Source organism: Triplophysa dalaica, chromosome 19 (genome assembly GCF_015846415.1).
Source record: "Triplophysa dalaica isolate WHDGS20190420 chromosome 19, ASM1584641v1, whole genome shotgun sequence".
NCBI lineage: Eukaryota > Metazoa > Chordata > Actinopteri > Cypriniformes > Nemacheilidae > Triplophysa > Triplophysa dalaica.
This window is the reverse complement of record NC_079560.1, coordinates 3,460,754-3,487,092: the sequence shown is the minus strand read 5'-3', so window position 1 is coordinate 3,487,092 and position 26,339 is coordinate 3,460,754. Positions and strand designations below refer to the sequence as shown.

Genomic DNA, 26,339 nt, shown 5'->3' with positions numbered 1-26,339 from the left:
AGTCAAGGAATTATTCACATCCAGAGAGACAAAATCCACATCTCAGGTGATAAAATATAACATACCTTTAAAAAATCATTGTTGACAATGGAAATTTGTTAGAATCAAGTAGTTTCAATTTTGAACAGATTTTTTAAATGTGCTACTTTTTACAAAACTTATGTTGCTTTATTTTGACATTTATTAATGTGATCCAAATTATGATATTGCTTCAATGGCTCCTTATAATTGTATCTTCTTCAATTTAAGGAAAAAATCATTAGTAAAAATTATTATAGATTTAATTGAGAAACTATAGGTGCAAATTTGGATTATGTTGGTTTGATTTCTGGTCCAAACTTCAAAAAAACCTACATTACAACATGTCACTAATCCGATATACCCATTTGTGAAAAGTGTACATACAATAATGTTTTATATTAAAAATGTTGTGTAGATGAAACAGATGCTATATTCCTAAAAAAGTGGTTGAATAATACAAATTTGTTTTCTTGCACAGACCACGATTACAATACAATTTCGATTTTGTTTGTGAGTTTCTGGCCTTAGACGAAAAGAAGGAAATGAAGAACTCTACAGTGAACTTCACCACATCTGAAGCTTCATTTGAGTCCAGTGATGTACTGCTGAGACTGCAGATGTCTGTGTACAGCATCAATGTTCTATTCGGTCTTCCGACACACTCCTTTATTATATGGCTCATCATCACAGGAACGGGAAGTGGAATTCCTTCGGACTTCTTCATTCTTAATCTCTCTGTTTGTGAGATTGGTATCTGTTTAAATAGTGTGATCACATTATTTTTGTATTATTTTTCGATTTCAAATCTATTAGGATTAATAAACTTTTTAATAGGACTGAGCATCACCGGTCGTCCTCTGTTTCAGTGTCTGATCTGTGTCGAGCGTTACCTGGCAGTGGTTCATCCTGTAACCTTTCTGAAGTACAAACCTCTCAGATATAGAATCATGTGCTGCACTGCTGCGTGGATCATAAATCTTGCCTCCTGTTTGTGCATGTTTGGTATAATCTCATCGAATATTGTTTTTTTTGTAAAGTGTTACTCTATTCAGTTCCTCATCTTTCTCTCTATCCAGTTGTTCTGTTGTCTGGCTGTTCTCAGAGCTCTGAAGCAGTCAGGACCAGGAGAGAAAGGGAGAGAGAGAGAGGAGGAAAACCACATGAAGAGAAGAGCGTTTCATCTCATTCTCATTACTGCTGTGAATTTGGTTGTCACTTATCTCCCATTTACAATATCCGGATTCTATTATGGTCTTTCAAAACAGTATATTTTAGAACTTTTCACCTTTTCTTTTCATTTGTTCATTTTTGGTGGCTTTGTTCAGCCTTTTCTTTATCTGCATCGTGCTGGAAAACTCTGCTTCTTGTGTTCACCATAAAATCAGCATGTGTTCTCATTTTTTTAAATATTTTATCAAACCACATATTTTCCTGAGCTGGATGTGTTCATAAGTTTGTTTTTTCAATAAAACACTTATTAATGAACCCACTGTCATCTGTTTGCATATTGAGTGTTGCCACAGATCTTATTGTTTTAAACCTGACATAATGTCATGACTCAAATTGCGCTAATATTGCTTGAAATTTTTACATATCAGGTGTTGAATGTGTGACACACCTGTGCTGACCACAAACTCTGACATGTGTTTTTTGACAAATATAGATTGCTTTGAAAAGCTTATAAAAGCAGAATATCACGTTTTTTTATTTTTGGCTAAATAACACTGCATTAAGAGCAATACTACATAATTGTGGTATAAAAAAACACAATCACAATTTATAAATCAAGATTGTTCATTAGGTTGTAAAAGTATACTTTAAATTGGTCAAATTTCATATTTTCCTTTAAACATTTGCATATCTGGTGTGTATTCTAACACAGCACCATTTGAAGTCTGCACAAAATTCCCCTGGACAGCCTTTAAATCAGTCTACTAAACACTGCATTGAGATTTATATAGACCCACGGAGATCAAGAATTCACGCTGCAGGTATTACCTCTCTTATTTGATATATTTTCTGCTAAACAGTCTCAAAAGTGTATTTTTGAAGGGAGGGGTGTGTTAATATTTAGCTATGTAGTTAAAACTAAAGGGTATTGTTGAACAAGGAACACATTTATTGTTATGCAGTAATAGTAAATCCAATGAGAACAAAGGATATTATCTGACACTGGCACATGCCAGGCCCGAAGTTAACTTCCGGTCTATGTTTGTTGATCTGCCTTGCTGGGCTATAATATATAATATAACAATATATTTTTATTTTATTCATATTTATACATATTTATATCATATTTTATTGTATAATAACTGTACTAAATAAACAATTGGTTGAATTTTATTGTATATACATTTTATCAAATAAACAATTTGTCAAATGGGTGGTTTAACTTTGTTGCAATTAAGTTTAGTGAAGTATTGGTGCTTTTACTGGTAAGCCAAAATAATACTAGCTAGACATACTTTTAACTTGCTAACTAATGTCATTTACTTGTTTAGATTTTGCTTTGTTTTCAGAATTAATCTACACAGTTTGGGCAACACAAATCTTTCTACCAATCGATCACTTTTGTGTTTTGCCAACACAGATCTCAAAGAAACATTGAAATGAACAACTCTGCAATGAATGTCACTACGTTTTCCACAACAAATTCAACTGGACTACACAATAGTCTGCAAGTGGGAATTTATATCATCAACCTCTTGTTTAGTTTTCCTGCTCACTCCTATGTGATACGACTCATCATCACCGGAGCCGGAAGTGGAATTGCAGCGGAGTTCTTCGTCCTCACTTCCTCGGTTTGCGAGATCGCTATCTGTCTGAAAACTTTGATCTTTGTACTGTCAGTGTGGCTTCAGAGTTTGTCAATATTGGATCAGTTTTTTGTAGGCTTTACCACTACTGGTCGTCCTCTGTTTCAGTGTCTGATCTGTGTGGAGCGTTACCTGGCAGTGGTTCATCCTGTAACCTTTCTGAAGTACAAGCCTCTCAGATACAGACTGATCTGCTGCACTGCTGCCTGGATATTTTGTTTTGGATCTTGTGTGTTTTGTATGTTTACTTTAAGCTCGTACCAAAGCGCCTATTTATTGTTGTTTATCATGCAGCTAACAGTCTTCCTCTCCATCAAGTATTTTTGCCTTTCGGCTGTTCTCAGAGCTCTGAAGCAGTCAGGACCAGGAGAGAGAGGGAGAGAGAGAGAGGAGGAAAACCCCATGAAGAGAAGAGCGTTTCATCTCATTCTAATAACTACTGTAAGCACAATTATCGCATATGGCCCATTTACTATTGCATCAATCATAAGCATTGTGCAAATCCCTTATTTGAATATTATGACAGTTTGGGTTTCAGCTTTGATCTGTTTTTTTCTGGCTGGTTTTGTTCAGCCGGTTCTATATCTGCAACGCACTGGAAAAATACCTTTCTTCTATTCCCCAAAAGTTTAAAATTCCACTAACTATTATTACTTTGTGGAAAAAGGGCAATATAAATATAATAGTCCTGTCAGTTTTGCCATTGACTGTCATATAAAACCATTTGTTGTGTTAAACTTTACATTTGTCTTTAAAAGTTTTTGCATATGATGTTTTGGTGTATGAATTCAAACATATATATTCCTTGTGACTGAAATCAGATTAGAAAAAGTATTTACATCTCCAGTCATTGTAAAAAATACAAGCTTTCAACATGCTTGCTATATCGTTAGAACGCTTGAAAGTTCCCGGATGTGTTCTTGACATCAAGGATGTAAGGAATGCATAATCCTTAGAACATTACATCAACCTCACCACAAATGAAGATTCAGTTCTGTCTGGTCTGACGTACAACAGTCTGACTATTTGTTTTTCAAGCATCAAATTACCGGTCTTTCAACATACTGCTATGTTGAATTGTATATTGTGACAGAGGGAGGAATTGCATCAGAGTTCTTTATTCTAAATCTCTCTGTTTGTGAAATCGAGTATGAATAGTTTGTTCTCATTATTACTTCATTGTCCTTTGTTTGCAAGTGTCGCCGTATTAAAACTTTATCTGCACATTGCCTGGAAATTGTTCTGCTTTTTTTCACCATAAAACTTGCAGTTGGGTTTATTTCACAAAGATAAATTTCTATATTATTTATGGTTATTTTAATATTCACTTTTCCTTTCATGTGTAAAATATTCCTGTTTTGTTGTTCATTTCTGTATTGATGTCATTCTGGTCTCAGACATGTTAAACTGTCATGAAGACTGTTGTTTAATTTCTGTGCCACTAGCATCACCAAATTGCAAAAATAGACGTTTGGTTGTTTTTTTTATGTTGATTGTTCTGTTTCCGAACAGATCTTGACCCCACACACATTATTGGTCAAAACAAAGTTGCTTATATTTTTTAGTGGCAGGACTGAATTGTTGACTTATATACTGTACATATTTTTGCATATTAAGCTGGGATGTATATGTAAATGAATTAAAGGAAAAAAATACTGCTTTTGGTTAGGTTGGCATCTCAACTTTGCATGTTCAATTATTATATTTCTCATTGTGGATTCTACTTCTTCGTCTTGCGCTTATTTAATACAGCCAAATCCATTACACGTGAACACATTGGATTTGTAAGACACAAATTGCAGAGTCATTTTTGTGTGTTTGTATTTTTCAGATTTTCCTATTTCAAGTTATGAAAATTGGCAAAGCAAGTGTTTATGTGTGCCATAGATGCAAAACCAGTTTCTAAATGATTAACTTTTCAATTAAATGACAGCAAAACCATGGTTGTGGTATTTTTTATTGGTAACTTTTCCATCTCTGGAAGTGTAACCCTTATGCATTAGGATATTTTATTTAGCACTGGTTTCAAATTTTAGCGAAGAAGCGGTGGAAAAGAACAATTATTATCGACTAAGGAAGCCAAACAACTTTCAGGAGAAAACTCAAAACTCAATGAACATTGAATGCATTGAACCAATCAAATAGAAGATGATGGCAATAACTCTGAGGGTGTTTCTTTTTTCAGTAAAAAATAAGTTGATACTTGTGTTGCTTGATGAACAATTTCAATGTTAATTCAAGACAAGCTTAACCTTCAAATCCAAAATGCAAGAGGCCAAAACGTTCCACTTAAAAGTTTCCACATATAAAAAGCATTTTCCATTTCAATGTTTATTCAAATGAGACTATTTTTATTAAAACAATTCTAAAGATATTTGCATAAATATGTGGTGTTTAATACAATATTTAAAATGAAGTCATGCACATATTCTTGTGACAGGTTTTGAGTCAGTCTACAAAACACACAGAGACTAAGGTCCCAAACTCTTTTTCCCGTTTTATCCATGTTGAAAAGTCATGAGCACGTTAATGCAGTACCTTAACAATTGAGTATTTATTGTACATTTATTACACCAAGAATTTGTATGAACCCAATTTGAAGTAAGTTTTTTTATATAATAAAATAGATTTGTTTCACACTCAGTCAGCATGTTAAAATAACGAATTGCCATTGGAGAAATAAATCGGTAAGGTTTATCATAATGATAAATATTTGTATATTTTCAGCTTCTGAGCTAAAAGACGGCATACAAGGAGAAGATGAATAACTCTTTTGTGAACTTCACCACAACTGAAGAATCTACATACTCAACAAAGTTCATTAATCTTATGGATCGTCTGGACATTTGTGTTTCATGCATCAATTTCCTATTTGGTCTTCCAACACATATCTACATTGTATGGCTTATAGTAAAAGGAACAAAAAGTGCAATTGCGTCAGAGTTCTTAATCCTCAATCTCTCTGTTTGTGAAATTGGCAACTGTCTGAATAGTTTGCTTTCATTATTTATCTATTGTACTTTGTTTAAAAGTCTTGAAGCATTTACAGACTTTTTATTAGTACTATCCATCACCGGTCGTCCTCTATTTCAGTGTCTGATCTGTGTCGAGCGTTACCTGGCAGTGATTCATCCTGTAACTTTTCTGAAGTACAAACCTCTCAGATATCGAGTGATCTGCTCCACAGCTGCCTGGCTCAATTGTCTCAGCTTTGGATTACTCTACATGGTATGTTTAACTTTCAGGGACAACTTTTATAAAATTACTTTCTACTTGGTGCAGTTCCTTGTCTTCCTCTCCATCCAATCGTTTTGTTGTCTGGCTGTTCTCAGAGCTCTGAATCAGTCAGGACCAGGAGAGAGAGGGAGAGAGAGAGAAAAGGAAAACCACATGAAAAGAAAAGCATTTTATCTCATTCTAGTAACTGCTGTGAGCATGCTTTTTGCATATATGCCTTTTACAGTTGCAGGATTTGTTGGTTTTATGACGAAACACTTTATTCAGGAGCTGTTTTTCATTGGTTTTGCCTGTTTTATTTTGGCTGGTTTCGTTCAGCCTTTTCTTTATCTATATCGGGTTGGAATTCTTTCCTGCTTATGTTTACCATAAAATTTGCAATTGTGGAAGTTTCCCACGTACTCTGTTATTGTTTTATTTAATATGTTATGTTTCTAAATTTAAAAGAATGATTCTCATTGTGCAGTTCATTTTGTATTTTTTATTCATCATACGTGACCCTGGATAACAAAACCAGTATAATGGGTCAATTTTTCGAAATTGAGATTTTTACATCATCTGAAGGCTGAATAAACAATATGCATATTGATATGTGAGTTGTTAGAATATGACGATATCTGGCTGAGATACAACCGTTTAAAACTCAGTAATCTGAGAGTGCAAAAAATGAAAATATTGAGAAAATTACATTTGAAGTTATAAATCAGAGGCTCCGTTACAGGCCATCGACTCAAAAAAAAATTATACATATTTTAGGTTGGAAATTCACAAAATATCTTCATGGAACATGATATTTAATTATTATCCTAATGATTTTTGGCATTAAAGAAAAATGTATAGTTTTGACCCATACAATGTTTTTTTGTCTTTTACTAAAAATGTTCCCGTGCTAGACTGGTTTCACTTTGAGGGTCCCAATATTATATAGCGTTTGCACTTACAACCTTCAGATTGTTTTACAGAAATTGGTCGTGATGGTTGTAAAACACGCAATTTTGATTTGCAAAAAATGCATAAGTAATAAACAATTCATCTCTGATTTAAGTGTTGCAACAGAAGTTATTTTCTATTGTATTTGAAATCACATCGAAATACAGATACCGTTGACTAGGCCTACATTCAGTTGTCGATGCAGCTTTTGCATGTCTGGTGTTTAAAGTCGGCATGAAATTAAAAAAGATCATTCTAAACGTTTTACACAGTGATGAAGTAATTGTAACAAATTATTTATCCGTGCAAATATTTTTTTTAATTAATTTGCACTTTAATCAAAAACAATGACCTCTTCCCCTCTTAACCGCATCTCTTAACCTCTGGTCACGAGGAATCGCGACAGGGCGGGCTACAGTGACTGACAGATTGCAAATTGTCGTTCAAAACTTTTCACCTTTTAACTATCTAATTAGTTGTCAGTGGATGAAATCGAGTCCCGCCCAACATTTTTTCTCATTTCAGAAGTCTTTTCACTTGGCTATCCGTCACGATACGAAATAAAAGACAGTTTCTAATGGAAAGTTCTAATATTAAACGACAACCTTAGAAGTTTGTAGCCCCCAAATTGGGACACAGTTTGCAAAGAGATCTGTGATTGACAGTCTCAAATTTCTCTTGCTGTATTTTGATGTCACACAAATTAAATTACATATTAAACAATGTGCCCAACTCTTCTTAATGTGACCTTGAATAATATTTCGGGAATGAGATGCAATTTGTAATGGCGTTCTAAACTAAAGGTATCGCTAATGGTGTAAAAATCACAGAATCCATTCGCAAAAGGCCCTTTTAGCTAAATTACGTGCGATCAGTGATGCATGCAAGGATTATTTAATGCAATTTCTGTTTATGACTGGATTAGAGTTCTCCTAAGGAACTTCCAAGCAAATATGTCAGGGAATTTCAACTTGACTAGATTGTAAGTAACTTGATTGATATAATTTGCTATAATTTTAATGTAATACACAATATCATTAATCAGAAGTAGGAACCCCTGCAGTTAAAAATAATTGAGCTCTTCAAAACACAGTAGAAATTTATGGATTTAATGAATAAACGGGAATAGTTTGTTTTTTAATCAAAACTATAACTGTGTCTTCTGCAGAACTAGTGATGGTGAAATCATTTAATTCTATGGGAATAAGGCCCAAAACACAGTACAAAAGGGAATTTTGTAATGGCTTCAATGGAAAAAGATATAATTCATAATGCTATTTCAATGAAAACCAACAGAATTTCTGAAACGGTTTCTATTCTTATAAAAAATGTTAGCATGCACTGCTGTCGTATAATGTTGTGAAAACTATTAATCGTATTAATTCTTCATCTTATTTATAAAATTGGTGTGTCATTTTTATACTGCTGATGTGAATTGGTGCAAAAAGCTAAAGTTGATATTGAACAGTATAACCATGTTTACGCTTTTCAGAAAAAAAATATATTAATAGAAAAAAAGTTGTTTAATCGTTATTATGTATATTTTGTTGTTTTGGTGAACACAAAGAAAGATTTTGGAAGAATGTTCATAACTCTGAGGCACTATAAAGTACCATAATAGGAAAACTTTTAACGTAATCGATATTAAAGATTGCAAGAATATTTTCACATACTGTTTGTTTTGAAAGCTATAAAATTACGCCTTTTGAGTTTTGAGTTTCAATTGAGTTTCTGTCTACTACAATGACCATCCAACTTAAATTATACATGCTCTGTTGTGTTTGTGGGCTTGTTTGTAGATGATTACCTCTAAATGTTTGTAAATTTGCACACTGAGTACACCTGGTACTCCTTTTTTGCTTTAATACTTCAGGTGGATCCACGTAGCATCTGAATAGGGTTCAAAAGAAAGTGTTTTATTATTTTTAATAAATCAATAACATAGGTTTTGTCATTTTCATATTCTCCGAAGAGAAATTTAGTGCATTTTCTTATTCAAATCGTTTCACTATTTGAATAGGAGACAATCAATACGTCATTTTTTCCTTATTTACATGTGTTTCTTTTAGCATGGAACATGCAGGACAATACATATTCAGGTTCATGCACTGGAAAAAAACATCAGATGTATTAACATGCAGACAGTCTGGACCGAATTCACTTTTCAGGTGACAAACGCTTTTTTCAGTTGTTTATTTTGCTATTATGTTATGCGAAAATGCTCTTTGTGATTGACACCATATATTAATTTAATGGATGGGGGAGTTTAATCGTCTATTTAGAAAGATGTAAATCAATTTGAAATAAATGAACATGCTCGAAACGTAAACTACTTTACTGATCAAATTGAACAAAATATATTAGAAGATTGTATCATAAATGTATCATGTCTTCATGGATAAATATGCCGCAACAGGAATTGTTCTCCCAGTGAACAAAATTATATTCATTGTTTTTTTGACCATCATTCAGAAACCTGTGAAAGAGAAAAAGCAATACTGTACATATTAATACATTTGTAAACCAAGTATTCTGAATCCAAATGTGAGCTATATGGTAGCTTTCAACAGACAATAAACTTTTGATGACTAAAATATTGATATCTGCCCAAGCACGTTAATAAACTAGAAACAAGTTCTTTTTGATAAATGGACCACAAAATAGTTTGAGATGTTTTGTTTTTCAAGTAAAGGGCTAAATGAGGATTATGAGTAAAAATTTATTTTTTGCAACTCCTTATTTCCTCTTTTATATCGCATGTTGCATGGAAAACTGTTTGATTTAATAATTTGAGTAAAAAATAAAAAAGAAATGTATTACCTATTGCATGTTTGTATTTTCAAATAATTAACAATTGATTATTTTAAATATTTGCTTTTATGTTGTATGATTGGAGCATACAACATCTTGCGCATGTTATACCCATCTACCAAACACAACAAAGAGTTTTACATACATCCACAAATGTTGACGTTCATTGTTCAGGTGAGAAACATTCAATTAATTTTTGAAATACCCATTTCCTGTTCAAAAGGTTATGGAAACTCACTTATGATATTTGACGGTAAACCCAGGATGATTCTACTTAAATACAAAGATGTGTTAAAAATGCACCATATATCTTAAAATTATTTATTGTTCCCTAGATAACATCGCCAGTATTTATTCTGCAGTGAAAAGACAAAAAGAAGATGGATAACTCTACTTTGAACATAACTACACTTGAAGCATCTACAAACTTTACAATTGGGTCTATGACACTTAGTGATAGTTCGAACATTTTTCTTTGCTGCATCAATGTCCTGTTCGGTTTTCCAACAAACTCCTATATTATTTGGCTTATCGTCACAGGAACAAAAAGTTCAATTATATCGAAATTTTTCCACCTCAATCTTTCAGTTTGTGAGATTGGTAACTGTCTGAATTCGTTATTTGTTATTCTGTTACTTTTGTCATCAAGTCTTGCACCACTCTCCAATTTTTTTCAAGGACTTGGCATCACTGGTCGTCCTCTTTTTCAGTGTCTGATCTCTGTTGAGCGTTACATTGCAGTGGTTCATCCTGTAACCTTTCTGAAGTACAAGAGTCTCAGATATAGATGCATGTTCTCAACATGTGCCTGGATAACTTGTCTTGCTTCTTGTTGTTGGTGCATCTTTATTTTTTCTGTATTAAACGGTATTTTTACATTGTTCTTTTTGGTTCAGTTCCTCGTCTTCCTTTCAATTCAGTTGTTTAGCCTTATGGCTGTTCTCAGAGCTCTAAAGAAGCCAGGACCAGGAGAGAGAGGGAAAGGGAGAGAAGAGGAAAACCACATGAAGAGAAGAGCGTTTTATCTTATACTAATAACTACTTTCAACATGGTTATTCTTTATGTCCCATTTATTGTCTCAGGATTTGTTTTTATTTTCACAAACCTTACATCTTTTGGATTTTGGTTTTCTTCTGTGTTTTGTTATGTTTTGGCAGGTTTTGTACAGCCTGTTCTTTTTCTGCAGAGAGCCGGAAAACTCTCCTGCTTCTGCTCTGCATAAAGTATACTATGGTTCATTTAAGAAATGCAATAATATTTGTTATTATATTTTAAGTAAGTAAATGCATGTTTTATTGATGAATTGTTGATCTGTATATCAAATTCTCTTTGGAGATACTGTGAGTTTGATCAATTCTGCACCAGTTCAAAGAAAATAGTTGATTTGTTTTGTTGGATAAATGTAAAATGTCACTGAGTTTACTAAACCAGGAAATATGAGGTGTCAGGGTTTAAGATGATGATTCAAGCACAAGAACCGTGTCTGAACTAAACTCTTTCATTTAACAATAAATTTAAAAATTGTTTGAATTTCATGGCTACTTTTATTTACTACTTTTATTGTTTTATCTTCTTGCTTAAAAACGGACCTTCCTTTTTATCAAGTTAAGCAGGAAAACTTAATTTGTACAACTCTTAAGGGTTTTGGCTACTACTTATATGAGCTGTAACAGTGCACTTCAATGACAACCAGAGGAAAAGGACTGTGAAATGAAAGATCTAAAGGCCTACTTAAAATACTGTAAATAGCTCCAAAATGTTTGAATTTTAATTCAAATCAGCTATTGATTTATTTGAATATAGTAATATCTGTTAAGACTTTTTTGCATTTGTACTTTTTGCATATGCAGCGTAATGCAGACCATGACATGAGACCATTTTGTGTACTTGTGACTCTAAAAAGAAACTTGTTAGGTCAGGAGTGCACAGCCATAGAATGTAGACGACTCTGTTGTCGCACAAATCTGATCATCTCTATGTTAAAGTGGATTGTGGAGACATATCTGTAAATTCAACACATCTTAATATCGACAATCCACTTGTAATAAAGTTTGTACTTTGTTTTTAATAAATTGCTTTATTATCACCACTCTCGAGGTTTGACACTGATTCTTTTATTGGACTCATTATACAGATTACTTGAAATCATCATTCTTTCTAAGATTTGTCAAATATTTGGCCTCAAAATTTAATATCAGTATTCAAAAAATTGCATAGCCGGGGTTTATTACTTGAGACATTTTGAAGCCCAATTTCGAAATCCTGGCAGACAGTAAGGTATGAAGTCCCGGCCATCACATGAAACACATTTTCCTTCTTTTTATTTCGATCATATTACATTTAAAATAGTTTTCTATTTGACTGGTTCGACACAGAACTGAAAAGTTTTTTTTCCTGTTTTAGTGTTTACTCAGAGAATCTAATTTTTCATTTGAAATATTTGCATCTGTCACATACAACACCTAGCACATATATCTTTGCTTCTGTTCTGACGTGTCACTATAAAACACACCTCAGGGATTTATGAAGATCTATAGCAGTTGGCCACCTGTTTTATTTCACTGCGACAGTGTTTCTAATTCTAGGTATTGTAAAGGGTAAGTTTGTAAGTTTTTTTAGAATGACTTTACACTTCTTCGCTTTAGATAACATCTGCAATATTTATTTAACTAGTTTCTGAGCTGTGAAGACAAAGGAATATGGATAACGCAACAGAGAACTTCACTACACCTCAAGCATCCACAAACTCCACATCTCCTTCGTCTGGGCCGGCAACACTTGAAGACGGATTCGAAATGTTTATCTGCTGTTTGAATGTCCTGTTTGGTGTTCCCATACACTCCTATGTAATCTGGCTCATCGTCACAGAAAGAGGAAGTTCCTTTATTTCCAGATTTTTTATTCTCAATCTTTCAGTGTGTGAGATTGGTAACTGTCTGCATGGTTTGGTTGTTCTTCCAGCATTTATGTTTTCAAGTCTCACAGCAGTAAGCCATTTTTTGCTAGGACTAAGCATCACCGGTCGTCCTCTGTTTCAGTGTCTGATGTGTGTCGAGCGTTACCTGGCGGTGGTTCATCCTGTAACCTTTCTGAAGTACAAACCTCTCAGATACAGACTGATCTGCTCCGCCGCTGCCTGGATCATTAGTCTTGGCTCCTGTTTGAGCTGCTTCTTCATTTTGATCTCATTTGATTTCTTTATTTTTACATGGTTCTTCTCAGTTCAGTTCCTCATCTTCCTCTCTATTCAATTGTTTTGCCTTACTGCTGTTCTCAGAGCTCTGAAGCAGTCAGGACCAGGAGAGAGAGGGAGAGAGAGAGAGGAGGAAAACCACATGAAGAGAAGAGCGTTTCATCTCATTTTGATAACTACTGTGAACACGCTTATTCTTTTTGTGCCCTTTGTTATCTTTGGATTTGTTATTATTTTGACAAAACGGTATCTTATTGCATTTTATTTTCCTGCTTTGTTTTGTTATGTTGTTGCTGGTTTCATACAACCTGTTGTTTATCTACGCAGTGCTGGAAAACTCTCCTGCCTCTGTTTAGCATAAAGTCTGCTACTGCAACATAAATCCTATTTTGCTCTTTCATTACAAAATTGTTCATTTATAAAATCTTTGTCACTTTTTTATTGTTTCCATACTAGCCAGTGTATTCAGGTAACCTAGGTGCATGTGTTTGGCAAGCATCCTTTTCCTTGTAACATGTAAATGATTTGATACACTAAATAAATATTTTTTTTCTGACGATTTATGTAATATTTTAGTCTGTTTGGATCTATGGATGTTAAGTTTATGTTGTGTTACAGAAATTCAGAAAAAAATTAATTTGTTAATGTATAGCCAAATTTGAAAATATTGTATTTAACTGTGAAATTGTAAGATTTGCATATTAATCCAGTGATATTTGGAGATGTTTAAATAAACCAAATCTATAGAATACACATTATTGAATATATATACATAACGTTTAACAATAACATCTTACATTATTTTATTTAAAGATTATTTCTATATAAAATGTTAAATTATAATGTTAATAATAAAATTAGCTGTGCATGCTAAATTGCGATGGGTGAGATTGGAAATGTAATTGTTATATTGCTGTAAAATGATAATATATTATACATGTTCTGTGCTTTCACGTCTACTTGACACTCATCAAAAACGCTCACATGTCCAGACAACCCCTAAAGCTCGGTAACATTTCTTAAAAATGATCTAACCCTGCAACAAAACTTGCTCCGGTGCAGGTTATCTTCAGAGAGTAAGTTCCTATGGTCACTTACATACCCTGAAAGTTAACTCTGTTTTTGGAACCGAAAGTTATCAGCTCTTTCCCTTAAATTGACCAATGTCACATAACCAGCTTTCTGAATTCCCCCCTGAACCCATCAAAACAATCACTTAATACACATCCTAACCTGAATATGCAGTCTTTGTACACAGAACATCCCTAGACCATTGAACAAGTTTAAGATTAGTAAGATTTAGAATTGAAAGTTTATTTATGACAATCTGTAGTAATTTACATATATAATAATTTAGTTCTGAGTTGCTTTTGAGTTTTGAGTTATCTTATTACATTTTATGTGTTAAAACAATAATGTTATTTCAAGGGTCTGGCAAATGAAGGCAAGTTGTAAAATTACAGTTTTTTGCAAAGAGAGCAATAAATGAGGATTAAAAAGGATGCGACCAAATTGTAAATTGGTGCGACCGACTGGGAAAGTGAGCCCTGAAATGTACTGACCGTTCACCTCTCACATTATTTTTTGACCCTAAACAAACTTTGTAACACAACAGACTTCACAGAACACATTCTGATTATTTACTAACTGAGATTGAGCAAACAATTTAAAGGATGTTAATAGTGAAGTATTTTAACTTCAGAGCAATTGCATTTCTTTACTCTTGTCCACTTATTCAGCCTCCTCCCACAGTTTAACATTGAAATGTCTTTCTCCAAATTACAATTAGAATTTCAGGATAGGCCGTTTCCACCTCTTTTAACATTAGGAAAGCCAAGCGTTTTTAGCAATAAAGTCAAAAGAATCAAACAAAAATAAAATGTATATGTAGTTGAAAGGGATATATATACTAGGCTACATGATATCTTGGACTTGTTACTGGGCCTAACATTTTAAACCTCCATCACAGCATCCATTCATCCTCTGCTGCATATTAATTACATACATGAAGAATTACACCATTTTTTCTAAAATTATGACCAATGTAGTAGTTTCTAGAATTAAAAGAGCTCCATCAATACGACTTTATCATTAATTGTGGCAAACAAAGCTGATTCAATGAAATGTCCGTTTTCAGATAACCAAACAAAGGTAGATTTCTTTAAGGAACATACAGAGAAAGAACAAAAAAGAGGTTTTATACTGCCTTCAAAAAAAGCAATGTGATCGAATACATATACACAACCAGGGGCGTAGTTTATGGGGGGGACGGGGGGAGGTAACCCCCCCAATATTCAAATGCATCAGTTACAACCCCTCCAATATTTCAACATGAAAATCACAGTAGATCAAATGAAAAATATGTAGAATTACTTCGTGACAATAATTTTGTTCCTAAACAAATGTGAGTGTGTCATAATAAATTAGGCAAAAAACACTCCCCCTCCATTGAACTGATTGGTAACGCCCAACCAATGAGTCGCACTTTCACCAAAAAAAAAACGCGGTGTTTGTTTGAATGGGAGAGCACACGGGTAACTTAACGTACGCCAAAAATGAAGAGAAGCGCTGCACAGCGGACTATATTTAACTGCTGGTCAGAGAGGGATGCAAAATAAAAAATGTACTTAGAATGAGGTATGAGAATATTGTGTAATAATTGCTAAGTACACACCATATATGTTAGCTAGCTAATCCATTGAAATGTATTTAAGTATAACTATCATTATAACAAGTTACCAAAGCAGCCATCTGTTTTGCTAGTTCATTTTTCAATAGTGTCTGTAATTATCAATGACAAAAGCATTCACAATGATGTTTGTTTTCTTCCTAAAATAATCTGATTTTTTAACGAATTGGATGAATGAATAATTTAAGTGTCTCACTCATTAAAACAGTGAATCGCTGCCGCCTACTGGCGCTTTCAATACTTAATTTCTTTCTTTTTATAATCTCTTCTATGTTAGACCATGAATGAAGATTGTACACGAATTTCATAACGTTATGAGGTGTATAATCTCTAACCAAGATTTTTTTACATATTTGAGGTAAATATAGCAGCAGGGTAGAAAAGTCACAGTATTTTGAGCTTTCATTTATCCTGTGTAATTATAATCACTGTTCTGTGCCTTTGAGTAAGTGGTGTATCTAAATTTCACGTTTACAGTCGTTCAAGAGCCGATGTGTTTCCCTTTTAAAAAAAATGAATTAGGGTAGAATGTAAAAATCTTAAAATATATATCGTAATGTTGTCTCTTTCATATTTGTTTATGTTGAATTTGTAATCAGTTAAAGCATATAGATGGATGGATGGATGGATATAGAAATAAATTATCCAATGACAATACACATTAAAAAAATAAAATAAAATAACAGGCAGCATACAACCCCAGAAAGCACACGTACGTCTGCAAGATGTCTTTTAAAGATCACTTCATCCGGAAAGCATCTGCTGTTTACTAACATCTGATAGACATCTATAAGATGTCAGTTTAACATACATTCTAAATTATTACATCTTAAAGAGTTCTTCTAACAGGAAACGTCCTATAGACGTATTGCAGATGAGCAAACACTCTAAAAAATACGTCGTCCAGATGTAAACACACACATCAAATAGACGTCTCCGTGATGTTCGTGTGCTATTTGGGACGTTCAACCCCCCCAATGTTCAAACCAAATCTACGCCCTTGTACACAACACAATTTGGGTAAAATACCACGGAAGACACGTTAAAATAACAGTTACAAACATCTCAACAAATCTACACTTACTGTAACAAAGATAGCCATCATGTATATATTTAAAATATTATAGTATAAAAGTAGTGCATATATTAAAATAAATTATATACTTCATTAATTAATTGTTTTAGCGTTTATCGTTTCATAAACACATAACTTCAGTCATTTAATTTTATAATTTTTATCCCGCACCTTATAGCCACTTTACTCTCATTGGTTAGTGAGATTGGGATTGACAGCTCCCTGACCGGGAAGTCATTCATTTTTATTGACACAAAAGTAATCCCATAACTCTCCGTATGACGTCATCCACAAGACAGCAAATCCTGTGGCACTTTCAACCTTAAAAAGAGTAACGACATTCCATTGAGAGAACATTTGGCACCCATGTTAGAGTAGATATTAGTCAGACCGTCTTGGATGTCGAAGACTTTTCTGTTTCGTGTTTTTGTTTATATTGAGATTAGAATCATTATTTTATAAAGTAGAGTGTGTTTTATTATATTGAGTTCTTTGTTTTGGTACCCCTTAATGTCCCCATTTTTGTATGTTTTTGACATATGTTTCTGATGTAAATATTGTATAAATTAAGTATTAGTAATTTACCCTAAACACTTGTAAACAAAATATTTTAATTGTATCCCTCTTTTGGTCATCATTTGTCTCTTCTTGGTCCTTATTACTATTCCCCCTGAAAACAGTTTGTTTACCATACTAGTTACCTTACCGGTTTCTGCGGGACGTAACATCCTTAAATAAAAAAGTAACTCTGGGGTATTTTCACATTCTATGCAAAAAACAGTAAGTTCTAAAAAACTATTTTCACACATTTTTCTTTTTTCACATACTGTTTGTTTGAAAGCTATAAAATTACGCCTGCATTGATAAATTATAACTATATTTTAACTGCATTTAATTTATTTAATAAACATGCTTCGAATAGTTTGTGCATTGTTTTTTTTTGCTAATAAATTGCTTTGAAATTACTACCTTCACCTTTTCTGTTTTGAGTTTTTTAACATTAAACACATTTATTACAGATATTATTATTATTCTCTTTGATGTTGGCACCATATTAGTGCCCAAACATCTGCATACAGTAGCAGACTTTAAAATTGTCCCGTATATTTGACCAGAGTTTCTGTCTACTCTACTTGGTCAGCTACGATGACCATCCAACTTAAATTCTACATGCTCTGTTGTGTTTGAGGGCTTGTTTGTAGATGATTACCTCTAAATGTTTGCACACTGAGTACACGTGGTACTTCTATTTTGCCTTAATACTTCAGGTGCATCCACGTAGCATCTGAATAGGGTTCAAAAGAAAGTGTTTTATCATTTTTAATAAATCAATAACATATGTTTTCTCATTTTCATATTCTCCGAAGAGAAATTTAGTGCATTTTCTTATTCAAATTGTTTCACTATTTGAATAGGAGACAATCAATACGTAATTTTTTCCTTATTTACATGTGTTTCTTTTAGCATGGAACATGCAGGACAATACATATTCAGGTTCATGCACTGGACAAAAACATCAGATGTATTAACATGCAGACAGTCTGGACCGAATTCACTTTTCAGGTGACAAACGCTTTTTTCAGTTGTTTATTTTGCTATTATGTTATGCGAAAATGTTCTTTGTGATTGACACCATATATTAATTTAATGGATGGGGGAGTTTAATCGTCTATTTAGAAAGATGTAAATCAATTTGAAATAAATGAACATGCTCGAAAGTACCTAAAGTAAACTACTTTACTGATCAAAATGAACAAAATATATTATAAGATTGTGTGTATCATGCCGTCATGGATAAATATGCCGAATCACAGATTATAGTGCAATAGGAATTGTTCTCCATTCCATACCATTCCATTTTCTACCGCTTATCCGAACTACCTTGGGTCACGGGGAGCCTGTGCCTAGAATTGTTCTCAACTCAACTCAACTTTATTTATATAGCGCTTTTTACAATTTTATTGTAACAAAGCAGCTGTACATGAGACACATTTAATACAAGTCTGAATTCTAAAGCAGCCCCCCCGGCCAGGCAGATAGTGCAAAACAATATGCAAACGGTGGTGAGGAACCCAAAACTCCCATCGAGAAAAAAAACCTCAGGGGAACCCAGGCCCAACCAGGGGATTCCAGTTCCCCTCTGGCAAAAGCTGCTGCCTCTGCACAAGCTCATCAGTGCTTGCACAACAAGGCTTAATAAAAATATAAAAATTAAAGATTATCATTAACAATCTAATAGCATTTGAAATGTTGTAGGAAAAACAAAGTTGTCGCGTGCTTTATCCAGCTCTATCCTCTTAGCACTTGTCAGGTAACCGCTTCCCATTCTCAGCTCTGCCATCAGGTCTGGGCATGAACTGCATCCTGCGGTAACCTTGGAACAAAGAGACAAGACTGGCTGAGAGTAGAGTACTGTTCTGAACTCTTTGATGCAACAAGTACATCATTTGTTGTTGGATGTGTTCCTGGTTCCGGTTGATCTAAATAATGCAGCCTAAATCCTCTGAGGATTAATATTATGGGGGTGTAGTGTATGCAAGATTAAAAAGATGAGTCTTTAGTCTAGATTTAAACTGACAGAGTGTGTCTGCCTCCAGGACCGTGCAGGGAAGAATATTCCAAAGTTTAGGCGCTAGATAAGAAAAGGATCTACCACCTGCACTTGATTTTGAAATTCTAGGTATTACCAACTGACAGGACCCCTTAGAGCGTAATGTTACCTTCAGGTAACCTTAAGGCTGTTCTCAGAGCTCTGAAGAAGTCAGGACCAGGAGAGAGAGGGAAAGGGAGAGAGAGGAAAACCACATGAAGAGAAAAGCGTTTTATCTTATACGTTATAATTTCTTATATCTTAAACTACTTTCAGCATGGTTATTCTTTATGTCCCATTTATTGTCTCAGGATTTGTTTTTATTTTCACAAACCTTAGATCTTTTGGATTTTGGTTTTCTTCTGTGTTTTGTTATGTTTTGGCATGTACAGCCTGTACTTTTTCTGCAGAGAGCTGGAAAACTCTTCTGCCTCGGCTCTGCATAAAGTATTCTATTGTTCATTTAAGAAATGCAATAATATTTGTAATTATATTTTAAGTAAGTAAATGCATGTATATGATGTTTTATTGATGAATTGTTGATCTGTATATATAATTCTCTTTGGAGATACTGTGAGTTTTATCAATTCTGCACCAGTTCAAAGAAAATAGTTGATTTGTTTTGTTGGATAAATGTAATATGTCACTGAGTTTACTCAACCCGGAAATATGAGGTGTCCGGGTTTAAGATGACGATTCAAGCACAAGAACCGTGTCTGAACTAAACTCTTTCATTTAACAATATCAAAGGACAATTCGTTGCATTGTTTGAATTTCATGGCTACTTTTATTTACTACTTTTATTGTTTTATCTTCTTGCTTAAAAACGGACCTTCCTTTTTATCAAGTTAAGCAGGAAAACTTAATTTGTACAACTCTTTAGGTTTTGACTACTACTTATATGAGCTGTAACAGTGCACTTCAATGACAACCAGAGGAAAAGGACTGTGAAATGAAAGATCTAAAGGCCTACTTAAAATACTGTAAATAGCTCCAAAATGTTTGAATTTTAATTCAAATCAGCTATTGATTTGATTGATTTGAATATAGTAATATCTGTTAAAACTTTTTAGCATTTGTACTTTTTGCATATGCAGCGTAATGCAGACCATGACATGAGACCATTTTGTGTACTTGTGACGCTAAAAAGAAACTTGTTAGGTCAGGAGTGCACAGCCATAGAATGTAGACGACTCTGTTGTCGCACAAATCTGATCATCTCTATGTGAAAGTGGATTGTGGAGACATCTCTGTAAATTCAACACATCTTAATATCGTCAATCCACTTGTAATAAAGTTTGTATTTTGTTTTTTAATAAATTGCTTTATTATCACCACTCTCGAGGTTTGACACTGTCTCTTTTATTAGACTTTAAATCATCATACAGATTACTTGAAATCATCATTCTTTCTAAGATTTGTCAAATGTTTGGCCACAAAATGTAATATCAGTATTCAACAAAATGCGTAGCCGGGGTTTATTACTTGAGACATTTTGAAGCCCAATTTCGAAATCCTGGCAGACAGTAAGGTATGAAGTCCCGTCCATCACATGAAACACATTTTCCTTCTTTTTACTTCGATCATATTACATTTAAAATAGTTTTCTATTTGACTGGTTCGACACAGAACTGAAAAGGTTTTTTTCCTGCTTAAGTGTTTACTTAGAGAATCTAATTTTTCATTTGAAATATTGGCATCTGTCACATACAACACCTAGCACATATATCTTTGCTTCTGTTCTGACGTGTCACTATAAAACACACCTCAGGGATTTATGAAGATCTATAGCAGTTGGCCACCTGTTTTATTTCACTGCGACAGTGTTTCTAATTCTAGGTATTGTAAAGGGTAAGTTTGTAAGTTTTTTTAGAATGACTTTACACTTCTTCGCTTTAGATAACATCTGCAATATTTATTTAACTAGTTTCTGAGCTGTGAAGACAAAGGAATATGGATAACGCAACAGAGAACTTCACTACACCTCAAGCATCCACAAACTCCACATCTCCTTCGTCTGGGCCGGCAACACTTGAAGACGGATTCGAAATGTTTATCTGCTGTTTGAATGTCCTGTTTGGTGTTCCCATACACTCCTATGTAATCTGGCTCATCGTCACAGAAAGAGGAAGTTCCTTTATTTCCAGATTTTTTATTCTCAATCTTTCAGTGTGTGAGATTGGTAACTGTCTGCATGCTTTGGTTGTTCTTCCAGCATTTATGTTTTCAGGTCTCACAGCAGTAAGCCATTTTTTGCAAGGACTAGGCATCACTGGTCGTCCTCTGTTTCAGTGTCTGATGTGTGTGGAGCGTTACCTGGCGGTGGTTCATCCTGTAACCTTTCTGAAGTACAAACCTCTCAGATACAGACTGATCTGCTCCGCCGCTGCCTGGATCATTACTCTTGGCTCCTGTTTGAGCTCCTTCTTCATTTTGATCTCATTTGATTTCTTTATTTTTACATGGTTCTTCTCAGTTCAGTTCCTCATCTTCCTCTCTATTCAATTGTTTTGCCTTACTGCTGTTCTCAGAGCTCTGAAGCAGTCAGGACCAGGAGAGAGAGAGAGAGAGGAGGAAAACCACATGAAGAGAAGAGCGTTTCATCTTATTCTGATAACTACTGTGAACACGCTTATTCTTTATGTGCCCTTTGTCATCTTAGGATTTGTTATTATTTCGACAAAAAAGTATCTTATTGCAATTTGGTTTCCTGCTGCGTTTTGTTATGTTGTTGCTAGTTTTATACAACCTGTTGTTTATCTACGCAGCGCTGGAAAACTCTCCTGCCTCTGTTTAGCATAAAGCCTGCTACTGCAACATAAATCTTATTTTGCTCTTTCATTACAAAATTGTTCATTGTTCAGTGAATTCAGGTAACCTAGGTGCATGTGTAGTCAAGTACAGGACCTGCCATTTTTGGAGACCGTTGGGTCCTAACCATCATTACATTTGCATAGGGTCCAGAGGAACTTTGCAGATACTAATCCACCGGTGACAACGGATGCCATTTAAATGACCTTTTTTATTATTTGTAAAGTACTGTGATTTTAACACGTTTTCAAATGTAGTGACAATCTGTACATGAAACAAATTCACAATTTAAAACATGCATGGTTTTATCAAACATGTTTAAATAAATGTAACATTTTTGTCATATTGCTATAATAGTGAACCCTCTTTTAAAAGTTGTATGAACTAATCAGACGAAGGCAAGCAAGTAGAGTGTCGAGAAGAAAGAGAAACAGGTCAGTCAGTCTGAGGAGAGATTTTTACACTACCGTAATTTATGAAGAAATACTTATTTGATATGATTTATTTGCTAAATGTTATTTGTGACTTACTAATTACCCTTAACAGGGAGATTGAAATGAGTAGATTTATTAGCTGGATTTTGAATTACGCTACTCTACCTGGATTCAAGTCAAGATGGCGCTCTGCTCAAAGCAAAATACTTTAGACTTGACTGGTAGGAAATTTCTCCAAATCTGTTACGTTTTCAAGTTGTTTGTATAACATGGCTGGACTACACTTTTCTTTTTATTCTTACTTATTGGATGATTAAATCTCGATGTAGCAATGCAAGGTTTTGATAAACAGCTCTGCTGAATGTAGCCAGGCAGGGATGTTGAGGTGGGTGATGCAGGGGTGCTAAACTTCCACAAAATGACCAAGATAGAAGCTTATATACACTATATTGATATATATTTCAAGAATACGCTATTGACAAAAACATCAGACAGTTATTTGAACTGGTCCAATATACTCACTGAGCAGCAGTTTCAATAGTTTTAGTTTTGTCCAATGTTACTGCTGTTTACTGAAATTGTTTGAGTAATATTTTGTGTAGCTTAATATTGTAATGCCCTCGTTAGGTAACGTTAATTAAGAAATTCAATTGGAAAGCGACCTTTCCCTTGTGACATGTAAATGATTTGATTCACTAAATAAATAGTTTTTTCTGACGATTTATGTAATATTGGAGTCTGTTTGGATCTATGGATGTTAAATTCATGTTGTGTAATAGAAATTCCAAAAAAAAATAGTCCGGTTCCGCGACATGCTGCCGCTCGTTCCTCAACCAGCCGAGAGGCTCTTCCTCGCGGTGCTATGCGGTGGTGCTGGACGTCCGGTGGACGGCCCGATCCTCCTTCGCCTCCTGGTGGTTGGCGATGGCTCCTCCGTGTGAGGGCATCGGCAGCGAGTCAGTCCGCCGTTTCCTGCTCCTCACCATCATGGCTGTTGGCAGCAGGATTCCTCGCTCCAGAACCACCGCCTCGGGCAGCCACTGGCGGACGCCCTTCGTCCGCGCTGCCCGAACTCCTCAGGCCTGCGATGCCCCTCAGCAGCGAGGGCTTTTCCGACAGCATGTCTCTCCTTCCTCCCGGGTTTCGGCACCAATGTAATACATTTCATTAAAAGGAAGGAAGTCGGGAACCGAAAGACATTCAAAACATTTAATAACAGCAATAAAAACAGCGGTCGGCCCCTCACGGACGACCGCCGGCGAACAAAATATAAATACAAATCACAAGACCATAACTATAAACTTCACATAAGTTCGGGCCCGGACCTCTCTCTTCGGCGGTCCGGTCGCTCGTTCCTTTTATATGCTCCCAATCTCCTACGTGATTCGAGCCCGGTGTGCGCACAGCTGGCGCTAATTCACAATTACTCACCGGACTCGAACCACGGTCTCGCCACGCCTACTCTACTACATTAGAATATACATTATTTAATATAAATACATAAATATTAACAATAACATCTTACATTATTTTATTTAATGATTATTTCTATATAAAATGTTAAATTATAATGTTAATAATAAAATTAGCTGTGCATGCTAAATTGCGATGGGTGAGATTGGAAATGTAATTGTTATATTGCTGTAAAATGATTATACATGTTCTGTGCTTTCACGTCCACTTGACACTCATCAAAAACGCACACATGTGCAGACAACCCCTAAAGCTCAGTAACATTTCTTTAAAATGAAATAACCCTGCAACAAAACCTGCTCCGGTGCAGGTTATCTTCAGAGATTAAGTTCCTATGGTCACTTACATACCCTGAAAGTTAACTCTGTTTTTGGAACCGAAAGTTATCAGCTCTTTCCCTTAAATTGACCAATGTCACATAACCAGCTTTCTGAATTCCCCCCTGAACCCATCAAAACAATCACTTAATACACATCCTAACCTGAATATGCAGTCTTTGTACACAGAACATCCCTAGACCATTGAACAAGTTTAAGATTAGTAAGATTTAGAATTGAAAGTTTATTTATGACAATCTGTAGTAAATTACATTTTAGTTCTGAGTTGCTTTTGAGTTTTGCTTATTACATTTTATGTGTTAAAACAATAATGTTATTTCAAGGGTCTGCCTAATGAAGGCAAGTTGTAAAATTACAGTTTTTTGAAAAGAGGGCAATAAATGAGGATTAAAAAGGATGCGACCAAATTGTAAATTGGTGCGACCGACTGGGAAAGTGAGCCCTGAAATGTACTGACCCTTCACCTCTCACATTATTTTTGACCCCAAACAAACTTTGTAACACACCAGACTTCACAGAACACATTCTGATTATTTACTTACTGAAATTGAGCAAACAATTTAAAGGATGTTGATAGTGAAGTATTTTAACTTCAGAGCAATTGCATTTCTTTACTCTTGTCCACTTATTTAGCCTCCTCCCACAGTTTAACATTGAAATGTCTTTCTCCAAATTACAATTAGAATTTCAGGATAGGCCGTTTCCACCTCTTTTAACATTATGAAAGCCAAGCATTTTAGCAAAAAAAGTTAATAGAATCAAACACAAATAATATGTATATGTAGTTGAAAGGGATATATATATACATATACTGTATATAGGCTACATGATATCTTGGACTTGTTACTGGGCCTAACATTTTAAACCTCCATCACAGCATCCATTCATCCTCTGCTGTATATTAATTACATACATGAAGAATTACACCATTTTTTCTAAAATTATGACCAATGTAGTAGTTTCTAGAATTAAAAGAGCTCCATCAATACGACTTTATCAGCAATTGTGGCAAATAAAGCTGATTCAATGCAATGTCCGTTTTCAGATAACCAAACAAAGGTAGATTTCTTTAAGGAACATACAGAGAAATAACAAAAAAGAGGTTTTATACTGCCTTCAAAAAAAGCAATGTGATCGAATACATATACACAACACAATTTGGGAAAAATACAATGGTAGACACGTTAAAATAACAGTTACAAACATCTCAACAAAACTACACTTTCTGTAACAGAGAAAGCCATCATGAGTATTTAAAATATTATAGTATAAAAGTAGTGCATATATTAAAATAAATTATATACTTAAGTAAATAATAAATTTATAGCGTTTATCGTTTTATAAACACATAACTTGAGTCATTTAATATTATGATTTTTATCCCGCACTTTATGCACCGATGCAGATTTCTGGATCTATCACTGGATAGGATTTTCCTTGATGTTATCTGCATGTGTGGCACACTTGTTAGGGAAGAAAGGGCAACATGTTTTTGAGCACATTCACACACAGCTGTAATTCAAGTGAAACATATTTCCAGAATGCACCACATGAAACATGGATTTTGTCTTCTAACCTTGCTTTTGATTAACATGTTGAGAGAGACAGATCAGAAACCGACGTGTTCAACTTCATTAAGCGACCCTGTGAAATTTGACTTTGCACGATATAAAAAATGTATCACCCTGCATTTTTCATAAGGCAGCATGTCAGATTAGATTGCATTCTCTTTGCCATGGCAACCATTTCTTTCTGTGTGTGATCCCTAACATTTTTACACACGCATGAACTTGACTGTTGTACATGTAACATGACCTGGATGTGTGATTTTCACAATATTTTGTGCAGAAGACAAACATAATGTTTTTTATTCAAATTACGTTATTGGCATATGATTTGTTTGCATAGCACTGCTGTCCT

At 34.5% G+C, this 26,339-nt stretch overlaps 6 protein-coding genes across 6 annotated transcripts; all 6 read left to right on the top strand.

The window, feature by feature from the left end:
- The first annotated feature begins 563 nt into the window (after positions 1–563).
- Positions 564–1,400, top strand: LOC130408207 (chemokine XC receptor 1-like). Its single transcript, XM_056731688.1, has one exon. The coding sequence runs from the start codon at positions 564–566 to the stop codon at positions 1,398–1,400; it is 837 nt and encodes a 278-aa protein (XP_056587666.1).
- Positions 1,401–2,645: 1,245 nt separating this feature from the next.
- On the top strand, positions 2,646–3,937 carry LOC130408206 (C-C chemokine receptor type 8-like). Its single transcript, XM_056731687.1, has one exon. The coding sequence runs from the start codon at positions 2,646–2,648 to the stop codon at positions 3,468–3,470; it is 825 nt and encodes a 274-aa protein (XP_056587665.1). The 3' UTR covers positions 3,471–3,937.
- A 1,660-nt stretch (positions 3,938–5,597) lies between these two features.
- Positions 5,598–8,898, top strand: LOC130408205 (somatostatin receptor type 5-like). The gene is made up of 2 exons (XM_056731686.1): positions 5,598–6,311; positions 8,878–8,898. Exons 1-2 carry the CDS (start codon positions 5,598–5,600, stop codon positions 8,896–8,898), a joined length of 735 nt encoding a protein of 244 aa, XP_056587664.1.
- Positions 8,899–10,258: 1,360 nt separating this feature from the next.
- Positions 10,259–11,038, top strand: LOC130408204 (C-C chemokine receptor type 8-like). The gene has a single exon (XM_056731685.1). It carries the CDS (start codon positions 10,259–10,261, stop codon positions 11,036–11,038), a length of 780 nt encoding a protein of 259 aa, XP_056587663.1.
- A 1,477-nt stretch (positions 11,039–12,515) lies between these two features.
- On the top strand, positions 12,516–13,370 carry LOC130408202 (chemokine XC receptor 1-like). Its single transcript, XM_056731683.1, has one exon. The coding sequence runs from the start codon at positions 12,516–12,518 to the stop codon at positions 13,368–13,370; it is 855 nt and encodes a 284-aa protein (XP_056587661.1).
- A 7,946-nt stretch (positions 13,371–21,316) lies between these two features.
- On the top strand, positions 21,317–23,549 carry LOC130408199 (chemokine XC receptor 1-like). Its single transcript, XM_056731682.1, has 2 exons — positions 21,317–22,006; positions 23,388–23,549. The coding sequence occupies exons 1-2, from the start codon at positions 21,317–21,319 to the stop codon at positions 23,547–23,549; spliced, it is 852 nt and encodes a 283-aa protein (XP_056587660.1).
- Positions 23,550–26,339: the final 2,790 nt, after the last annotated feature.